The 19,860-nt window shown below is 42.3% G+C and overlaps 1 protein-coding gene across 3 annotated transcripts; it reads right to left on the bottom strand.

Annotated features, from left to right (window-relative positions):
* Nucleotides 1-3,313: 3,313 nt before the first annotated feature.
* TMBIM6 (transmembrane BAX inhibitor motif containing 6) lies at nt 3,314-19,860 on the bottom strand. Of its 3 annotated transcripts, none has more exons than XM_026714851.2 (10): nt 19,810-19,860; nt 12,230-12,330; nt 10,253-10,361; nt 9,320-9,440; nt 8,206-8,254; nt 7,881-7,978; nt 7,698-7,777; nt 6,499-6,599; nt 5,926-5,998; nt 3,314-4,785 (listed from the first exon to the last, which is right to left on the bottom strand). In XM_026714851.2, the coding sequence occupies exons 2-10, from the start codon at nt 12,283-12,285 to the stop codon at nt 4,762-4,764; spliced, it is 711 nt and encodes a 236-aa protein (XP_026570636.1). In that variant the 5' UTR covers nt 12,286-12,330; nt 19,810-19,860; the 3' UTR covers nt 3,314-4,761. The 3 variants fall into 3 exon arrangements, with proteins under 3 accessions (XP_026570636.1, XP_087781406.1, XP_087781407.1); XM_087925280.1 differs by lacking the exon at nt 19,810-19,860 and adding an exon at nt 19,175-19,614; XM_087925281.1 differs by lacking the exon at nt 19,810-19,860 and adding an exon at nt 12,927-13,116.

Raw genomic sequence — 19,860 nt, 5'->3', positions numbered from 1 at the left:
ATGGCATTATTGTCAGTGTGGCAAAAGGCCTCATGCCCCCCGCTTCAGCGGCTCTGGCTTTCTGCAGATCCTTGGCACCGCCTAGTGAGCTGAAGTGGGAATAGCATCACTGCATTGCACAGCCCTTGCATCACCATCTAGTAAATGCCAGCTTGGTGACCAAGGTTGCAAGCAGGTTGGTTTACTTTGGAGACCGTTTTCAGCAACAGCGTAACAGCAGTGAGGTTTGAGCAGAGCAGGACTACAAAGGGAAAATTGGGAGGGGGAGGGGCGGAATGGAGACCTGCACTCTTGTCCTCCATTACATCACATCTGATTTGACTGCCTGGCTAATTCTTGGTAGGCTCCTGGGACACTTTAAAGCCTCTAAAATATTTAATTTTGCCAGGCTGCTTTTCATTATTAACACGCAAAGGGCAGGAACTGGAAAACAACCTTGGAAAGAGGTTACGATGAAAACTTTCTAAATGGGAGGCGATCGCATCTTACAACAAACTACTGGAAGGACAGAGTATATTTAGCCTTGAAAAGATGAAGGGCAAACTAAAAAAAAAATAGTTCAGCACCTTGTGGATAGCTACCTGCACTGGGCTTCTGCTTGGTTTGCCCGAGAGGGAACCATACAATTAATACGTTCATTTGAGTACTACATACAAATATAAGTAGGTAGCAACAGGGCAACCTTAGGCAAGCCTCTACCTGCCTGCCTGTAATAGTGGATGGATTTGGAGTAGCTTATAGTTTTTCAAAAAGTTTGGGGAAATGTCATGGCTGTCCATTCACACTGACTTGGGGGCTGAGATAGCTATTATGCCAAGGAACTCCTCATCCATTTCGTGCTTCTTTGTAGCGCCATTTGGTGCGAGCGGCAGGAAACCAGAAAATTGCCACAAAGAAATAACTGGCTCGCAAGATGCAAATAAACCCCCTCGACGTCCATAATTATTCATTTTTATATCTTCAGTGCAGGGAGTCGACTTACAACAGTTCATTTAAGTGAACCGTTCAAAGTTACAATGGCAAGGAAAAAGGTGACTTGTGAGCTTTTCCACAGATCCCACCTTTGCAGCATCCCCATAATCATGATCAAAACTCAGATTCTTGGATCATACTTATGACCGTTGCTGTGTCCCAACATCATGTGATCATTTGGGGTGACCTTCCACAACAAGCAAAGTCAATGGGGAATAGATTCACTAATCAACCGGATTACTAACATCAATTGCAGCGGTTCACTTAACTGGCAAGAAATTTTCTAAAATGGGCAAAGCTGACTTAAATGTCTTATTTAACAACAAATGTTAGAGTTCCATTGTGGTCCTAAGTCAAGGACTCCCTGTACTAGAATAGAATCACTAGTTCCAGTTGGGATTCTTTTTTTAGCCTTTAAACTGTCTCCTCTTCTATAATCCATGCTTTCCTAGTGCAGAAAAAAAGAGATTTGTAAGACTTATTTCCAAAGCATGCTTCACCGCATGGGTCTTGTTCTGCAATTACCCATCTAGCAAGACAGACCCAATATCGGACTTGGTCACAGTGCTTGGCTTTATCTCACAGGTTTCTAGCCTGCTTTGTACCTATTACTGAGGTGTAGCTACCTGCTAGCCTCTTCCAAGTACACTGCACTAGGAAACCAAAGTCATTTAAGGCCAGTGCGGCTTTCATTATAAAATGTTGAAAACCACCCAGAGTTGTCTCTTAAAATGAGATGGGTGGCAAAAATAAAAATAAAGCTATAGTAACAGCAGCTTTCAGTCTTGCATTTTCCCCTCCCTCCTTGTGAGGAATAGGGAAGGGTTTTTCTGAGATGCTTACCCAGGTTACATTTCTTCCCTGGACTTGGTCCACTTTGATCTATCTTGGTAGCAGCTCTTCCTCCTGTTCCTCAAGGCCATTCCTTCTTCCCTCGACACTACCCATTTGAAGAGATGCAGTTATAGTCAGAGGCCTCGAGAGAAATAGGTCAATTAGTTGAATCCAAGTTTACCAATTGAAATTAGACAATTTTAGAAATCAGAAGGTTCCTACCCAGTGGTGGGATTCTACCAGTTTGCACCTATTTTCTAGAACCTGTTAACGTTCTAAGCAGTTGAGAGAACTGGTTGTTAGAAGAAATTACTGGCCTAATCCTGTAAGGAAGGCAGAAAGGAAACATTCTGGTGTTGCTTACAGAAACTACCTTTCCGTTAACCCTTATTACATTCTTGGCAGGGCTAGACTTCCTGTCTCAGGAACTTCTCTGGAGTTTTTTTCCCCTCCTTTGCTGGTACTTTGCTTGCGTGGAGTGACCATTCAAAGTTACAATGGCACTGAAAAAAGTGACTTATGACCATTTTTCACACTTACGACTGTTGCAGCATCCCCACAGTCATGTGGCCAGGCGAGATGTGTGCCTCAATGTGATTTTGAGTTGGCTACAACCAGCCAATACATGACCACCAAGCCATGTCCACCAATTCACATGACCAAGCCATGTCCACCACCTAAGCCATGCCCACAGAACCAGTTAAAAAATTTGAATCCCACCCATTCCCACCGTAACCTCAGGAACCAGAAGAAGAATCCCACAGTATATCATAAAAAGCTTACAAATTGCCAGGTCAAATAAAGTCTTCATTGGCATCTCAAACTTTTGGCTGCCACCATTAATATGCTAAAAATGCCAAACATTGCTATACATATTCTGCAAGATGAGAAAAGTCCATAAAAGGGTTTTTTTTTTACTTTTTTTTCATTATATGGATTTCATGACAGCTGCTTTCCAAACTTGTGTCTCCCCAGGCTGAACTAGCAATAGCACTTATATACTGCTTCACAGTGCTTTACAGCCCTCTCTAAGCGGTTTAGAGTCAGCATACTGCTCCCAACGATCTGGATCTTTATTTTACCAACCTTGGAAGGATGGAAGGCTGAGTCAACCTTGAGCCGGTGAGACCCGAACTGCTAAACTGCTGGCAGTCAGCAGAAGAAGCCTGCAGTACTGCACTCTTAACAACTGCACCACCGCAGCCCTAATATTCAGTCATACTTAACAAGAGTTTGCAGGTTTGGCAGTAACCAGTAAGCATACAGGCAAATGTGTGAGGGCCCGCTTGTTCTGGATCCCAGACGTTCTCCAACATCAGGTAGTCAAGAAAATGCCTAACTTCCTTGGGGATCCAGCTCTATTTGAGCACAAAAACTACACGCAATCGCACTGTGAACTCAAACAAGCTGAAGAGTTTTCCCCAAAGACACAAAATTCATTACCATAATTTGCAAGCAATAGAAGTTGATTGCAATAGTCTTGGTGAAAGTAAAACCGATAACAGGGTAAAGTTTGAAGATTTTTATTTTAATATTTTTCCCATACAAAGCAAGACAATGTAGATTTTATTTGAATCAAAACACCGTTGTTTTTGTTTGTTCAAAAACCCTGTCTCTTCACAGTAGGCGGCTAAAGAACGCAGCCAGAGCTGGCCATCCAAAGAGCGACAGAGTTTATTCTATTAAACCCTGTTAGACAAGGTCTCTATGAAGTAGATTCTTGCAGTTTAGTTCTTGGCACTATTCCAAGGGGGAAGGAGGGATGAAGAACGGAGGAAGTAAAAATGTTTTGTTTTCTCAAGCAAGCAAAACTGGAGCCTGGCTTCAGATGCCAAGAAGAGCAGGAGAAACATTATCTGGTTAGCTGCAAGGAAAGCTTAATGGGCATGTAGAGGGAGCCAATTTTAATACCAAGTGCACACTGATCCCAGTTTCTCCAGGATGTAGGAATACTATTCCCATTATATAACAGCCAGCCAATTCCCTCCAACCCATTTTCTGTAGGATTCATTCCCAGATGTTAAGAGAATGACATCTTGCTGACCAAGGCTGCTCAGTCTCATTAAAAGTTCAAGGTGCTGGGTTCATCCTCCTCAGCAAACTCAAATAATTAAATATCAGGAATGCAATTAAACCAGACCAGACCAGACCTTACCACACTGACACCTATCTAAAGACAAACACACACACAAAAACCTGTCAGCAGTTGCTAAAAACTGAGATGAGTGTCAGACAAGAATTTCTCACCCGCGCAAGTTAGTTTTTGCTAATGGGTGGCAAAAGGAGGGTGGAGGAATTAGCATGATGGATCGGATCACAGTAGATCTCCAATAGGAGTTTTTCAATCTGCAACTAGAGTTTTATAGCTTTGCATATCCTTTCCTCTCTCTCTCCCCCCTGCACCCATCCCAGGGGAAGGAACCTGTGCAACACCCATCTCTTTAAAACCCCTGCGGACAAGTCAGCCTTGTTATCAGGCAAATGTTTCCACAGCAATTTCAGAGCACCACCAGCAAGAGGAAAGTTCTCCCCTGCTCTGCTCTCATTGCAATTCGAATGTGGAGGTGAATAGAAAAATGGAAGGGACCTATATGCTACCACCCAACCCACCCCCAGTGAAAACTGCCAGGTCATTACCAATAATACAGATATGAACTCAGCCTCTGACAGTCAGAAGAGGAAAGTGGGATATGTATGCAGAAGTGGGGTAAAGCCAGACTCCAGCATTAGGATCAGCCAGTTAGCTTTTTCAAGAGGCTCAAAAAAAAAAACCCAAGGGGGAAGAAATCCAATTTCCACAAAGTATGAAAATGTCACAGATGCTTCTCATTCACACAGAAGAACAGGGGGCACCTTTAATGAAGATCAAGTTGGATGGAAGCAAGAAAGAGGCAAGGGGGGTGGGGTGGGGGGGGTAAGAAAACAGGAATCTTCAGGCAGGCATCTGCTTTCACTTTATTTCTCTTTTTTCTTCTTGTTCTGAAAGAAACAAACATTGTTGTCAGTGCTCTGAGCTCCTGGACATGACGATCTGGATCGGGAGCTCATGTCAGTTAAGAGATATTTGCTCTCTTCTAGGTTAGAATGCTGATGCAACAACACACACCCAATTCTGCAAACCCCTGGAGAAATCGGTGATCGCTCGGATGAAAGATGTGATGAACCAGGGCCATCTTAATTACTAGAGAACGTCTTGTAATGACTGGCATTTGCTCACCTATATCTCAACTAGACTTTGAAGTTCTCACCCTGAATTCTTGTACTATTTTTTTTTTTTAGTGTGCCATCCTGAAAACAGTATGAGAGTGCAACTTGCAAATAGTTCTTCCTTGTTGGAATGAGCAAGCAATGAAGCCTGAAGTTACGACAGGACAGGGCTGTGGCTTCAGTTGGGAAAAGGCACTCTGAAACATGCCTGAGCAACAAAGGCAGTGCCTGTTTCCAGAATGGCCCAGTCGAGGAAGGTTACTGTAATTTCACATTGCTAAGGTGCCATCTCCAATCTTTTCTCTCTCACTACTTTGCATGACATCAAGCCTTCCTATTCCTCTATCCTTCCATCTTCATTCCCTACTCTTAAAAAACCTTCATCCCTTTTCCTCTGTTTTTCACTTCCTGCATGGCTCATTATACGTATGGACCAAGCTTCCCTTTGACTCATCTTTGATGTCTTATTTCTTCAATGTCTTATTCAGCTTTTCTTTTTCTGAACAATTTTATAGCTTATAAATTTTATTTTTTCAAAAGTGCCCTCCCTCCCAATTTTTGTAAAGCTTCCCCTTTGCTTTTGGGCTTATACGTGATACATACGTCTACGGGAGGAGGTACCGGCTAACACACTAACTATAATGGTCTTATTAATGTACAGAAAAAAAAAGTATGTGCTGAAAAGAAATGGAGGCATTCTAGGCAGGAGGTTCATTTAGAAAAGTCAGGGCAAGAAGTCATCTGCTTTGGCCAAGTAGAAGAAAGTCTTTCTCCCAAAGCATATGACTCTCAATGGAAACACCCTGCGCTTAAACTCTGTGATTATGTCTTCTTGCTTGCATTTGTGGGAGACAATGCACTTGGCCACCTAATGGATAGGCATCAGACAAAGCCCCATGCATGCAGACCTACCTCGTTCATGCCCAGGATGACCATGAGCTCCCGGAAGATGTTAACAAAATCCAGGAAAAGATCCACGCAGTGCCTGGCACAAAGAGAAAGGTGTTGTACATCAAGTTATACCCTAAAACAGGAGTGTCCCAACTGGTAGCCCATGGACCAGATGAGTCACGTGCAGGCCACACCCACCCTGGCTCCGCAAAGGCAAAAAAAACGTTGATATGTCGCATTGACGCCATCAAGTTTTGACACCTGTTCCATAAAATTATAAATGGGAGGCTTTGCCAGAGCTTCTTCTCTGCTCTTATCGTTTTATTCATAATCAACTATTTGTGTACCATCTTCTACTGCCAGAGTTCATTTGAGATCTTGCTTCCATATTTAACTCTGGCTTTTTCCACCATAAAGCTTTTAACCTCCCTGCTTTCCTCCAAGCGAAGTCTCTTTTTATTTTGAACCCAATGAAGAAGAAGCTCCTCCGAGTCTCCTGTTTAGCTGCCTCACTTGCAAATCCTTATCCTATGTGGCAGCTCCTTCCTCTCCAACTCACTTACGTAGCCCTAGGCTTGTCACCAACGCACTCACCAGATGTAGTCCTTGTCTCCATTCTCAGCCTTCTCAATGATGAGCTGAGTGTCAAACAGCACAAAGCCACACATAACCATAAGTCCAATGTAGAGATTAGCCTGGAGGAGGAAGAAAGCCAATTAAGACAAAAATCACTCCAGTGGCATAGCCTTGGCCCTGCAACCTACTGAAAGCCCAAAGTGATTCTGTCTTCAATATATACAGAGTCGGATCTCTTCGTGAATTATAGCAGAATGTGGCATCAGGCAATGAATTCATTATTCACAATGTCAGGATTAATTCCATTTTTGTTTCTGACAGTAACTTTCTAGTTATTATTTTGTGTACGTAAATATGGCATCCAACAAAGTATCTGAACCCCCAACCTCTCAGAGTACCTAAAGTTCACAGAAGGGTGCTTTCTAATGCTGGAGGTGATTGTATGATCAGATGTCCGGATAAGTATACTCATCTGCAGCCATAATTACAGAATGTAATGCAAAATATGGCAATCTGTATACATCCCCAAATCTGTTAATCTAATGCAGGGATGTCAAACTCAGGGGCCACGGGCTGGATCTGGCCCATGGGATGCTTAGATCTGTCCCACAGGGCTGCCCTGGAAACAGCAAAGAAGAACTGTCCCGCAGTGCCTCTGCCAGTGAAAACGGAGCTCGGGAGGGCCTTGCGTGGCCATCCTGGGCTCAGTTTTCAACTGTGATGGCCTCCTGAAGCCCTCTGCAAGCAAAAACAGAACTCGGGGGAGGGAGGGAGGGAGGGAGGGAGGGAGGGAGGGAGGGAGGGAAGGAAGGAAGGAAGGAAGGAAGGAAGGAAGGAAGGAAGGAAGGAAGGAAGGAAGGGTTATAATGAGAGGGAAGGAGGGTCTGAGGGAGGGACGGTCTGAGGGAAGTCCTGTCTTAACACTTGGCCACCACAGGTGCCCTGATACAAGTGGCGTCAAGCTGACCACATACCCGCAGGATCAAACTCAACCCTGATGCTGCCCTCAATGAAATCAAGTTTGACACCCCTGCTCTAACGCAAAACATCTTGCTCTTAATAAATAAGGTAAAAGAAAAGGGAAGCTGGGCACATCTGAACAGCTGCTCCCCGTAGGTCAGTTGCCAGTTCCATGTCAAAAAGGTGGGTCTGCTACAGGGGCTTAAGCTGTTCTCAATTTTTAAGCTAACAGACCAGGAAAACAGCAATCCACTCACCGTGAAGAGCCAAGTTGAGCCCAGGAAAATGTTGATCAGGGAGAAGAACAGCATCAAGAACAGACCAGAGAAAAGGACACCTGCAAAAGGAGCAGAATCACGATGAACACAAAAGGCCCATCAAAATGAACCCAGCCTCTCCGAATGTAAGTGGTTGCTGCTGCTGCTGCTGCTGCTGCTTACCCCCGAGATACAGGTAGGCACGGCGCTTAGCAAAGAGAGCACTCAGGGAGAAGCAGCTGAAGATCACTGCTGTGCCCAGGAAAGCAGTTGGGATGATGCTGTGGGGAGGGAAGGGACAAGATCAGATGGATGGAAGGACTCAGATTTATGAATTAACAGAATTTGCTTTAGAAATATTCAAAGGGTTTTACTTTTAAGTCTCTGAAAGAATCTTAGAGGCTTCAATGAGAAAAGAGTGGCCCTACCATTACTACCATGGTTCTGGTTCTCACTTTCAAGGTGAAGAGTGGCAAAGGACAGAGCAAGTTGGTGAGTTTCCTCTTACCTGGGGTTGATGGCAATGCACATCTCCAGCAGAGGACCCAAGTTGACTCCTGGAAGAGAAAGGAATGTAGCCTCAGAGATGTGTGTGTGTGTGTGTGTGTGTGTGTGTGTGTGTGTGTGTGTGTGTGTGTTTTCTTAAGTTTTCGCGGGTACTTACATGTATGGTATTCAGCTTTGTTTGGGCATTTTCCACATCATTATAGTTGTGCTTTTAAAGTTGTAGCAACGTTTGGCAGAATCTCATCTGCCATCATCAGGCTTCTGTATTGTGTCCGTCTGTTCGTCCAGACGAACACCATACAGAAGCCTGAAGATGGCAGATGAGATTCTGCCAAAACGTTGCTACAACTTTAAAAGTACAACTATAATGATGTGGAAAAATGCCCAAACAAAGCTGAATAACATACATACATACATACATAATTTTTTCATTCATCACATGCACATATTTATAAGATACAAGTTATGGATTACAGGCATTCCCTTTATAAAAGACACAAGAGGTGCAAAATGCCACACAAAAACATTCAGAAAGTGACAAAGTGTTCCATGTCATTTCAGATATGTTCACAAGGGAGGGATCCCTCATTTTATAATGTTCAACGCCGTCTTCTTCCTTTCAGCTGCAAAACCTTTTGGCTGCCTCCAGACACAGGATTACACAAGAGCCATTTGGCTGTGGTGTGATACTAGGTAGCTGCATTAATGCATGAAGTAAACTTTGCCCCCTCAATCACTGCCGTTCTGCCAGGTCCTCCGATGGCCTTGATGGCACCGTTTCATCCCTTACACAGCATAGCTCCAGAGGTGGGATTCAGCAGGTTCTGACCAGTTCTGGAGAACCATTAGCGGAAATTTTGAATAGTTCAAAGAACCAGCAAATCCCACCTCTGACTGGAGATTTTAGTCTCCTTCCCCTGCCACGCCCACCAAACCACACCCACAGAACCGGTAGTAAAAAAAAATTGAATCCCACCACTACATTGCTCCCACAACCCCAGCAAGAGGAAGCCGTTAAAAATGTCTTTCTTGTTTATGGAAATTCCACGTTTGCACATGCGGAGCATTAAATTGCTGCAGCTCCCCTCAGTTCTCGCTTCTCCAGCCACACATACCAGTGAGGAAAGCAAAGCCTGCCAGGATAGCCAGACGTTTCTCTTCAGTTTCTCGGCTGTGGGGTGTGGCCATCAACCAAATCATAAGGCCTAACGCTCCCAGGCCAGTCAGCAGTCCAAACTGCAAAACAAAGTGGGAAAGACGGAGATTAACACAGGCTGGTCTGAGAAAAGACCCAGTTCAATCTAAGCCCGTCTGCTGCATCTCTCACTCTTTTAAAGAAAATTCTGCCCATTGGAACTGTTTTCCCATATAGATTTTGAAACAAGGAACCAGTGTTTTGCATTGCCGGTCTCTTGGAAGGGAAATTCTGTCACTTTTAAAATTTAATTTCAATTTTAATATTTAATCACAAATGCGTTCAATCTTAAATATCTTAAATACAGATTTTCATCAGCACCAGTGAAATCTGTAACAATTCTGCTCTGCAAGTAGGATCAGCCTACATAGGTATGTAGAGGTATGTAGTAAAAGGAAGAGAGAACACTGTTCTCCAAATTTAAACTTTATTAACTACTATGTGGCTTAGGTTTAATGTAAACATTAACAAAAGATTCTGATAATGGGAAAATTTTCAATCTGGCAGGACTCTGAACAGTGTAACTACAGTCCCACCTCTCACTTGAGTTTCACAATAGAAACAAAAAGCTCTTTCAAACAGAAACAAAGAGCTCCAAGTTTGTCTGAGAACATGTATTTATTTAGAGACTTTTTGTTGGGATGTGTTTGTGGAAAGTTTTAAAGGCTTAATATTTCACGGAATATGCCACCTAGCCACAGAGCACCAGCTGAGAATCACTCAATAGGATACAGTCCTATTTATTTCCACAAGATGGGAGGTACTATTTTGAAGTCTTCCTGCTGGCATTTAGCCCTCAATAACCAAGATGATATTTAGCATATATATCGTCCCAGAGCCTTAGAATTCTTACCTGCACCAGCTGAGTAACCACATTGAGATAAGCACCAGCCGCCGCTAGGAACATACATAATGCAAAGCTGGCATAGACCTTCTTCAGGTGCTGCTGAGTTGATGCAGAGCTATAGGGATGAAGGAAGAAAATTTAGCTGTGTTACACAATATCTAGAGAAGCACAGCAATTCCCAAACTGACCATTTTCCAGCTCCTAGCCATATCAAACCACAGAGTCATATTATCTGACCTGCTTCAGAGAAAACTTACCTTTTCTTCACACTATCACTAAGAATTCCTTACTTCAGAATCTCTTGTGCTGAAATACTACTTCCAGAAAGGACCAAGTATTTACCAAAGATATGAAGGTTTTTAGGACGGTTAGAAAAACCTGAGAGGTCTGGTCGTAGAGGAATGCAGTGTGAATGTAGAAGGATGTGTAATTTTGACTTGCAAAGCAAATCATTCTGGCAACAGGCTATAGCACAACATATCATTTAAATCAGTGGTCCCCAATCGCCGGGCCCCAGACCGGTACTGGTCCGTGGATCATTCTACCAGGCCGCCTATTTTGCTTGGGTGCCGCTATCTTGTTTCGACGGCGCTTGAGAAAATGCTTCCGGGTGAGCTTGTTGTCAATTGGAAAGTGGCGTTTGGGTGCTGAAGGAATCCTCGCGCGTTAGTTTTGTTGAAGGGGGGGCGGCTTCGAGCAAAGTGCCATCCCGATGGTGGTGGAGTCTCACGTTACTCAGGAGGAGATTAAGAAAGAGCCCGAAAAGCCCATCGACCGCGAGAAGGTACAAAGGAGGAGTTGAAGGTGGCGGGGAGAAGCGGGGGATGGCTGGCTGGCTGGTCGCTCGGCTCGCCTTGCCTTGGTCGTGCGTGCCGATGCTGGTACCGGTCCGTGGATCATTTGTACCGGTCCGTGGTACAAAAAAGATTGGGGACCACTGATTTAAACCAAGAGGCATTTTGAACAGCTCTGCCCTCTTTGGAAAAGCAAACTGATTTGAACAAAATTTAAATGTCTGTGATCCAAGTATTTTTCTAGCCACAGTTTAAACAAATTTCCCCGTGGACTTCAATAATCCAGTAATACTCACTAGATAGTTCCCCGAGATCACCGTCTTACATTAAATATTTACTTGAACTACCTTTATCTACAATTGTCTGCCCTAAGATCTATAGTATGGATTTCCAACCTCTGGGGGCTTGTGGCAAACTGGGAATTCTGAGAACATAAAATTAACATTGTCACAAAACGCTACCATAAAGGACAAGCTCAGTCAACAATTCTTTATCACAAAGTAAACTAGTTAGATTATTTCCCACCCAATTCAAGTAGCTTCTTCCATTTTTTTCGTTACTGTAATTTACCTGTCTGTAAAGTACTAGATATTGGGGGGGACCACCCACCATTTTATGTTTCTATGAATATTACTCAGCACTATGTGAAACCCATTGGCATTATTGAAACAAATTATGAGATACAAGCCAGAATTTTACTCTGCAATGCGCAACCTTCAAGTGAAGTATGAAACCTATAATTACCAAGAAAAGCAACAGGTGTACCAATTACTTGTACATTACATTTGTAATCCAGGTTGTACAGAAAGCTGGATTACATCCACAAAAGTTTTAAAAGGCAAAACAGCAAAGTGGGATTTTAAGATTCAGTTCCATGCAGAACAGGGTCCCCTGAACTAGAGTTGTAACTCGTTCAGAATCAGGTTCAGGTTACTGATTGGTATATGAAAACACTGTTTTTCTCATCATGTTTAACTTATAACCAGAATAGAGGATTTTAATCCACAGATTTTTCTCAAAAAAGCAGAAAAATTGAGGTGGTCTGGCTCCAGCAATCCAGGTCCTGCCAGCCTTCTCACCATCTTTCATGGATGATGGAGCCTACCTAACCTCACATCTCTGTTCCTAAACATCCATGAAAGAAACTGAATCCTCTCACAATAAGATTAAGCAGGCAACAGGTACTCACATGTGGGAGAACTTGAAGAGGGCATCAAAATTTATGTTCCTGTTGAAAATATCCATTGCACTAGTTGGTGAGGTGCAATTCTCTATGTCAAAACACACAATCTGCAGAAGGAGAAAGGAAAGCCACATCAAATGGAGAAGACCTGAATAGATTTTTTTTTCCTTAGAATTGGTGTGTTCCATCTCTACTTTTCTCCTTATAGACAAGCTTCTCCCACATTAAGCAGCACCCTCAGCCCATAGCGCAGTTTTAAAATGATATCAACCCCCTTCCCCATTTTACATTTTTTGTGGTGGCACTTCTGCAGAATTCCCTCAGGGTAAAAGGAACTTCAAATAATCAATTTAATAAATCTGATGTTTTGTATGTATTAGTCAGCAAGGAACAAAGCACAGCAACATCAGAGAACAGGGAAGTTAAAGCAATAGCTTAAAAGTCTAGCAAAAAGGTATGTAGAAGCAGAAAACAGATTTTTCAGGTCCAAGGAAAAATACATTTGCTTCATCTGCATATTCCTACAGAAAACACAGACTAATTTATATCCTTCCCTCCATATAGTCTCCTGTTTCCATCAATTAATTCTATCTCCAGCTACCGTAGAAGATATGCAGCAACACACATTACTCAAAAGACACAGGTTAAGTAAACAAACTCCTGATGCACCACTAAAAAGTGATTCTTTCTACTTGGGACTCACCGGCTTGTCCAATATGTAACCCACAAGCTTCTTCTTTTTCCTACTCTGAAAAATCTAGACTGCAATCATTCCGCAAACACTCAAAAACTGGCTTGGTGTATATGGTGCAATTATTGCAGGCTCTTGCAAGGCTAGTTAAAGCCTCCTGGAGGAATTGTGCTCATCTGGGAGCCTTGCTTCACAACACAGCAGCTGGAAAGAGCATTAGGCTCCTTAATGATCTTCCCAGGAAAGGATGAGGTGGAGTTAGAGGAAGGCAGCCCTCCCAGCTTGAGAGTCAAGGCCAATATGCTGTGTTGTTATTCTCTAGGTGGGATTCCACCCCAATGCTCTGTTTGTAACATGTACAGGTATTTTACTTACTCAGGGGGACCAGCATGAACATTTTACTTAACAATACAAGCATTTCTACCCTCCTCCATCCAAAAGTTCTTAACTACTTGCTCTAAACTTATGGCAAATAATGGCCATAGCTATTGGAAACCAGTCCAGCAACTAAAAATTTATTTTCTGATAGGCAGGAAGATCTGGCTTGGCAAGAAGTTTGCATCGTAGGTTTGTATTTGCTAAGAAGGTGTACTAGTGTTAATGCCTTTAATCTTGTGAGAGATTAAACTCAGCCTCTTTATCTTCTTATATTTCTCTACATTTACAAGGTCTTCATTTATCAGAGGCATATACATGCGGGGGAGGGGGGGAAATCACACTGAAAAGTTCTAAAAAGAAAGTCTGTCTTGAGGTATCAAAAGCCACACCTTAAGAACAATCTGAATTGGAAAGATGAACCTGAAAATTACAGAGCAGATCATTTGGGTATTAGGTGCTTGTATTAGGTAACATGACTCAACATCAGAGCATCCAAATAGGTCACACTAGAGTGGAAGAAACATTTTCCGCTCAGCACCCAGTTCTTCCAGATGCCAAAAGCTATTCAAGGAAGAGGTTAGATAAGATCCGAGATTAGGGAAACATTTTGAAATACAGATTTCTCCAATGGGAGGGAAACCCGCTACAAAACAAAGCATAAATCTGAAGCTATTCCAGAAGAAAGTATAAGTAAAGTGAGCACTTCTCACTACTGACACATCTGAAAAGTAAGGAGTAAAACAAGAAGCTGTAAAGCTCAGGATTACTCTTCATAATCATCCTTTAGGTTTCAAAAACCCTTACACTTTTTCAGCAGCTTTAGCCACTGCAGGAGTAACTAATGGTTTTCATTAATGTTCTCCGAGCCCACAGCCACAGAAAATATAGGGAAGAATTTTTACATTACATTTTTAGACCATTTGTTCACAGAGACCAGTCCATTTATGGCTGTGCCTGAAATGGAAAATTCTTTTTTTCACCCACAGATAAAACTCTCGAGACACATGTGTTTTGAACCATGCTTTGGAACAATTAAAATGGCCATCGAAGATTGCAACTTTTCAAGGCAGAAATGTTCAGCATGTCCCACTCAAAATGTGACGCCACTCAAAACAGTGGAGATTTTTTTTTTTCATGTTTGCAACATTCAAAATTGCTGTTTTCATAAAGACATACTGGACCATCCCTATTTCCATTTATAACAGATGGCAGAATTAGTTATCTACATCTGAGTTTTAAAAAAATCTGGTCCTGTTCTCCAAGGCGCTGACCAGCTTGAATATACGTATTAGGCTTAGAATTAAATTGCATTTTTCCCATTCTGCAAAACACATCCATCTTGTTTTTAAACAATGCAAATTAACTTTCGATATAAATAATGAAAATTAATCTGCATCATTTAAAAACAAGATGGTTTCAACTATTTTGCAGATGACAAAGAAATCTGAGAAAGTCAAAGGCCATATACACCTAATATATTTTTCCTTTAGCACTAACAATATATCCAATAATGCGAAAATTATGCATCACAGATTAGGTTACTGAGAAGGTACCATTATTTGGGAAAAGAAACCTGGGGGAAAGTGTTAGTGTAATATTGTAAAAATTACAGAGCTTGGTTATCCTCAAATTGTACCCTTAGTAAACAAAAAAGAGACGCTGAGTACACAACTGCAGGCCGTTGCTCTATAAATTCTCCACTGGTTGCCTGAATGCAAAGAACCTCTGATGAAGTAGGGCATGTTCAACAAAGACGACTTTCCCAAGGTCAACCTTACTGCTCCTAGACCAGAGCTGTCAAACTCCCAGCCCGCGGGCTGGATGCATCATGCGCTGACCACGCCCGGTTTAGCAAAGGGGAAAAAAGTCCTGATACATCACGTGACGCTTGACATGTCCTCGACCGTACAACTTCATAAAATGCTGAAGGTATTAAGTATTTTCCTTAATTTCAAAACGCTATTTACTAGATTAGATGTTGGTGAAACAGCCCCATTACAATCTTTGGAACAAAAGACCACTGATAAAATAGCAATATCAAAAATCTCATTTCCAATTTCTTACCAGAGGCTACAGCATTTAAGACTCTTTAACATTTACAGTTGTGCAAGAAGCATTTTAGACATGAGGTTCTATGCAGCATGCCTACAGAAGGAGTTTTGTCAGTTTTAAAATGTTGACCAAATACAAAGAATTTTTGGATTAATTCTCCTGGGTAAGCTATAAGACTGTGGATGACTGAATTTGAAGGAAAAACAAAAAAACTGCCACTGGGAAGGAACACCGTTCAGGAATACAGGAGGATGATAACATGTCCAACAAAAAGAATGTTAACTGTTGACTGAATGGAAAGGCTCCCACTTCATATTTACCATTTAGCTTTTGAAGATCCCGATAGTAGCCAAAAACATCTGTCTTATTTGTGTAAGTACAATCAGAAGAACTGCAATCTTAAACTATTCTGAGGAATGATCCTGCCCAATCTTTCTTCTGCCTATAAAATCTCATAGTCATGTCTTTTGGACGATAAACCTAGGATGATAATTGCCTTTATCCTAATATTTATGAGCTAGTTGGTAGCTTGTTTGGTTAAGGACAATCCAAAATAAATTATAAGACAATACTTAATAAACAATCCTACAAAATACCAGGTTATTTGAATTGGTGTAAAATATAACTCCTCCCACCACTGTATACCCAAATGATAAATATGAAATGCATATTATCTAGCAGTACAGTTTGATCAACAATGTTCTGTGAAGCAACAATTAGAGCCTACATTTCAAATGCAGAGCAGGACACATTCAACAAGTATATTGACTCAGAAATTCTTCCTTAGCCACATACATCCAAAGAGACAATTTATTAGTATAAACCCTAGAATTGGAAAGGAAATCCACTAGAGAATGCAAACAGGCTTGGCAGCACCACTGTAATCTAGGCTCAGGATCAGTTTGTTCTGAGTTTTTAAAATAAATAACCAGAAATACTTAGCCACATATACGACCTTTAATCACCAAGGGCTAATATTTATTCCATTTCTGTAGCTGTCATCTCAAGCAAATGATTCTGGGCAGTGAACAATCAAACAAACAGATAAAAACCATTACAATATAATACATATATATGGTATATCAATATAACCAAAAAATGGGACTTTTTACACTCAAGGGCCTTAGACCTAGGCACAAATCTAGGTTTTCAAAGCCTTATGAAAAGGCCAATAGGGTTGAAATCATCTTCAGACCTGAGGGGAGAATGTTCCAGAGGACAGAGCCTACAGCCGAGAAGGCACACCTAGTACCTACCAGCTGACATTCCTTGGCTGATGAAACTCATAGCATGCCCAACCTACCAGGTGGAATTTCTGTTACAGTTATACAAACAACTCCATATTCCATTACTATTATCCACAAGAGGAACTTACTAGCTATCAAAGAGCGGAGAAGAGGAAGGAGGCAGGGAGTAGGTTGTCCCCCATTTATAGCCTCTCCTGTAAAAAGCAGACCAATCCTCACAGCACCAAATTGCAAGAGAGAAAAATGTCACACAATGAACCATGACCTTGTATATTCCTTCAATACTATGACATCAGAAAGCCAGCCAATTAGCTTTGAAGTCTTGTACTGCAAGTCATCTTGTTGCCACAGGAGTCAATTGAACTATCCAGGAGAGCCATCATAGGAAACTCCTATGACTAATAACTTATGAAGAAAAACTGAAAAACTCATCTGATCCTATGCCCCACATCGAAAGGGTTCAAACCAATTGTCACATGTTGGATGGAGGAGTGTCAAAATAATCAAATGGCAGTTGCAGCACCAAGACTGAAGCCCCAATCTTTTTGAGAATGTCTATCAATCTCATATATACACATACAAAAAAAATTAAGCTTCTGTGTGTGGTCATGGCCACAAGTTTACCTGTACAGACTCTGCTGGAAGAAACACTAAAGGTAAAAAGTTCATCCTGACTCTTTTAATCCCTGTGTAGCAAACTATTTATCTTTAAAAACTCATTTTCTCATCAAAAGCCAACACTGAGCAGTTGTCTGTGCCCTCCTTATAAATACCATATCAGACAAATCTCACATCATTGAGTTTTTCTTGGCTCAGACTAGTGTTCATACAGTAGGTTGTCTTTGGAAAATACTGTCCAAAAGCAGAATGAAAGGCACAGGCTTTAGAACTTGACTCTCCCAAAGCATGTGGAAGATTATCTAATTTAGTATCCAACTTGATGACAACTGATAAAATAACTGAAATTCAGGAAACATGCCAATGCTATGTTTGAAACTTTATAACAATTTACACATAAAACAGCATAAATTTATTTAATAGAAAAACCATCTAAAATATCCACAGATGTGAATATCTTTCAAATGTAACAAGCTATCAGGGTAACAGAGTCCAACCTAAACTAACGGAAACATAAGAAGGTTATCTCTGCCTATATTGTTCAGATTTCCCAATAACAATTGGGGTTTATATCTACTTGACATGGATCTTGCAACCTGGTATTGATTCTCTTTTGTTTGCATGTACCTTTTAGTGCACATTACAGAATTCATTTGTTTCAGAACACTCCCTTTACAAATAAAACAGTACAAATGCAAGGTCTAACTCACTCCAGATACTCTCTTAAATGCATCAAATAGATGACTTTCAGATGCATTTGTAACTAGAAGACATCAATGTGATCAATATTTATTAAAAAAACATGAAGAGCATTAAAAGTTGGAGAAATTTGCTCTAGAGCTACCTTATTCAATTTGGGCACCTATCAGGTATCAGGTATTTCAATTCCCAGAATTACCCTTGTCAGCAAGGCAATAGCTAACGATTCTAGGAACTAATGTCCAGCTTGCAAGGTTGAGGACCATTGCTATATAATGCATATATGATGAGCCTCAATGGCACAGTGGTTAGAGTGCTGTACTGCAGGCTACTTCTGCTAACTACCAGCTGCTTGCAATTTGGCAGTTCAAATCAAGCTCAAGGTTGACTCAGCCTTCCCAGGTGGGTAAAATGAGGACCAAAATTGTTGGGGACAATATCCTGACTCTCTAAACTGTTTAGAGAAGGCTGTAAAAGCACCGTGAAGAGGTATATAACTCTAAGTGCTGTTGCTATTGAAAATTCCAGCTAAACCTCTATTCCATAAAAAGAAAACCAAAATTATACCCCAAAATATTCAGGATCATTATTTTCTGGGAGGCTCAGCCTCCAATCCTTCAAAAATATTCCAACTCACGCTGTTGCTTCTCCGCTTGAAGGAGGATATATATCTGAAGTTTTAATTTTATCTCATTCTGCTGGAAGCAGAAATCCAGGATGCAACACTGCTAGGTAGGGTAGGATGAAGTCCCACACATTGAACAAGAGGGGAACCTAGGATGCCCAGAGACCCAGAAAGACTGGTTTCCTCTGGGCTGCTTCTTCTCCTTTTGGGGAAGAAAAAAGAAACAAACCCCACATTTGCATAAAACCTATTTCCCCCGTTTCCCCTACGGCAGCAGAAGAAGCAGGAAGGCAAATCGGCAACGCAAAACAGCAAAAATACTTTCGGATAGGCAGGCCCAATTCTTCTTCTTGAATTCAAGCTTTTCCACTCCGAACAAGACATAACCAAAAAGCAGCAGCAAAAAGCAAAAAAGCCCACGCCTCCCCTCCATACTTCTTCTGAGCTAGACCCACACACACACACACCCCGCGTGGCGGAATGGCGCCATATCTTTCAAGGGAAACCGAAAGAGATCAGACGACGTCTATTTTTAAACCTACGCTACAGAAACGGAATATACAGTATTACATTATTTATTTCATATTATTTCATATTATGTATTACTACTATATATTACATATTACTATATTATTTATTACTATTATGACTGCCTTTCGCCGTCGTCTTATCCGCCTCTAGGACGAGATCGGCCTCTCACATTAGATACACCATTTTAGGTTGCAGGCCAAGCTCTCCCTCCAAGAGCACAGCCCACCCCTCCCCATTCCACCAGTCCCGAGGGCTTGGGAAACACGGAACTGCGCGGCCCCTGGATAGACCCGAGGCGGGCCTTTGGAAACCCCCCCACGCCCACCACCCCTTCCCCGAGGCCGGGCTCTAATCGCCGAAGGCGGCCGTCTTTCCGAGACCGAGGAAAATCCCGCCCACCGAGCCTACTGTGGGGTGGGGGGGTGCGAGGGGAAAGGGGCGGAATTGGAGGTCTCTATGACGTTATCGCTCAGAACGCGGACGTCAGAATGGCCGGGGCCGCACGAAGCAAACCCGGGACGGTCTCGTTTTGTCACCCGCTTCCCGCCCCGCCCTCCACACTTAACTCCTCGCTGGGAGAAAGTCCGAAGGGTGTGGGGAAGGGGCACGGTGACGTCTTCGGAGAGACCCCACAAAAGACGCCTCGGAGGCAAGAAGGGGCGTGGGAGGGGGTCTGTGGGGGGGGAATCCCATAAGGTTGCTATGGGAACGGAAACCGAAAGAGGCAGCCCGGCCGTCTTCTTACCCCGCCGCAGAGAAGGCGTCCCGTCACGGTTACAACAGCTGCCACCGTTCT

The sequence above is a fragment of the Pseudonaja textilis genome, chromosome 2 (genome assembly GCF_049901715.1).
Source record: "Pseudonaja textilis isolate UNSWEBS1 chromosome 2, rPseTex1.2, whole genome shotgun sequence".
NCBI lineage: Eukaryota > Metazoa > Chordata > Lepidosauria > Squamata > Elapidae > Pseudonaja > Pseudonaja textilis.
Note: the sequence above shows the minus strand (reverse complement) of the source record. Positions and strands in the feature narration are given on the sequence as shown.

Bases quoted from the DNA above. Each gene is read 5' to 3' on its own strand.
- TMBIM6 (XM_026714851.2), bottom strand. From the start codon at position 12,285: ATGGATATTTTCAACAGGAACATAAATTTTGATGCCCTCTTCAAGTTC. The intron at 6,600-7,697 runs GTGAGTGGATTG...TTCCTCCTCCAG, and splicing joins GCTCAACTTGGCTCTTCACG to GCTAATCTCTACATTGGACT. The intron at 4,786-5,925 runs GTAGGTCTGCAT...TGTTTCTTTCAG, and splicing joins TCATCCTGGGCATGAACGAG to AACAAGAAGAAAAAAGAGAA.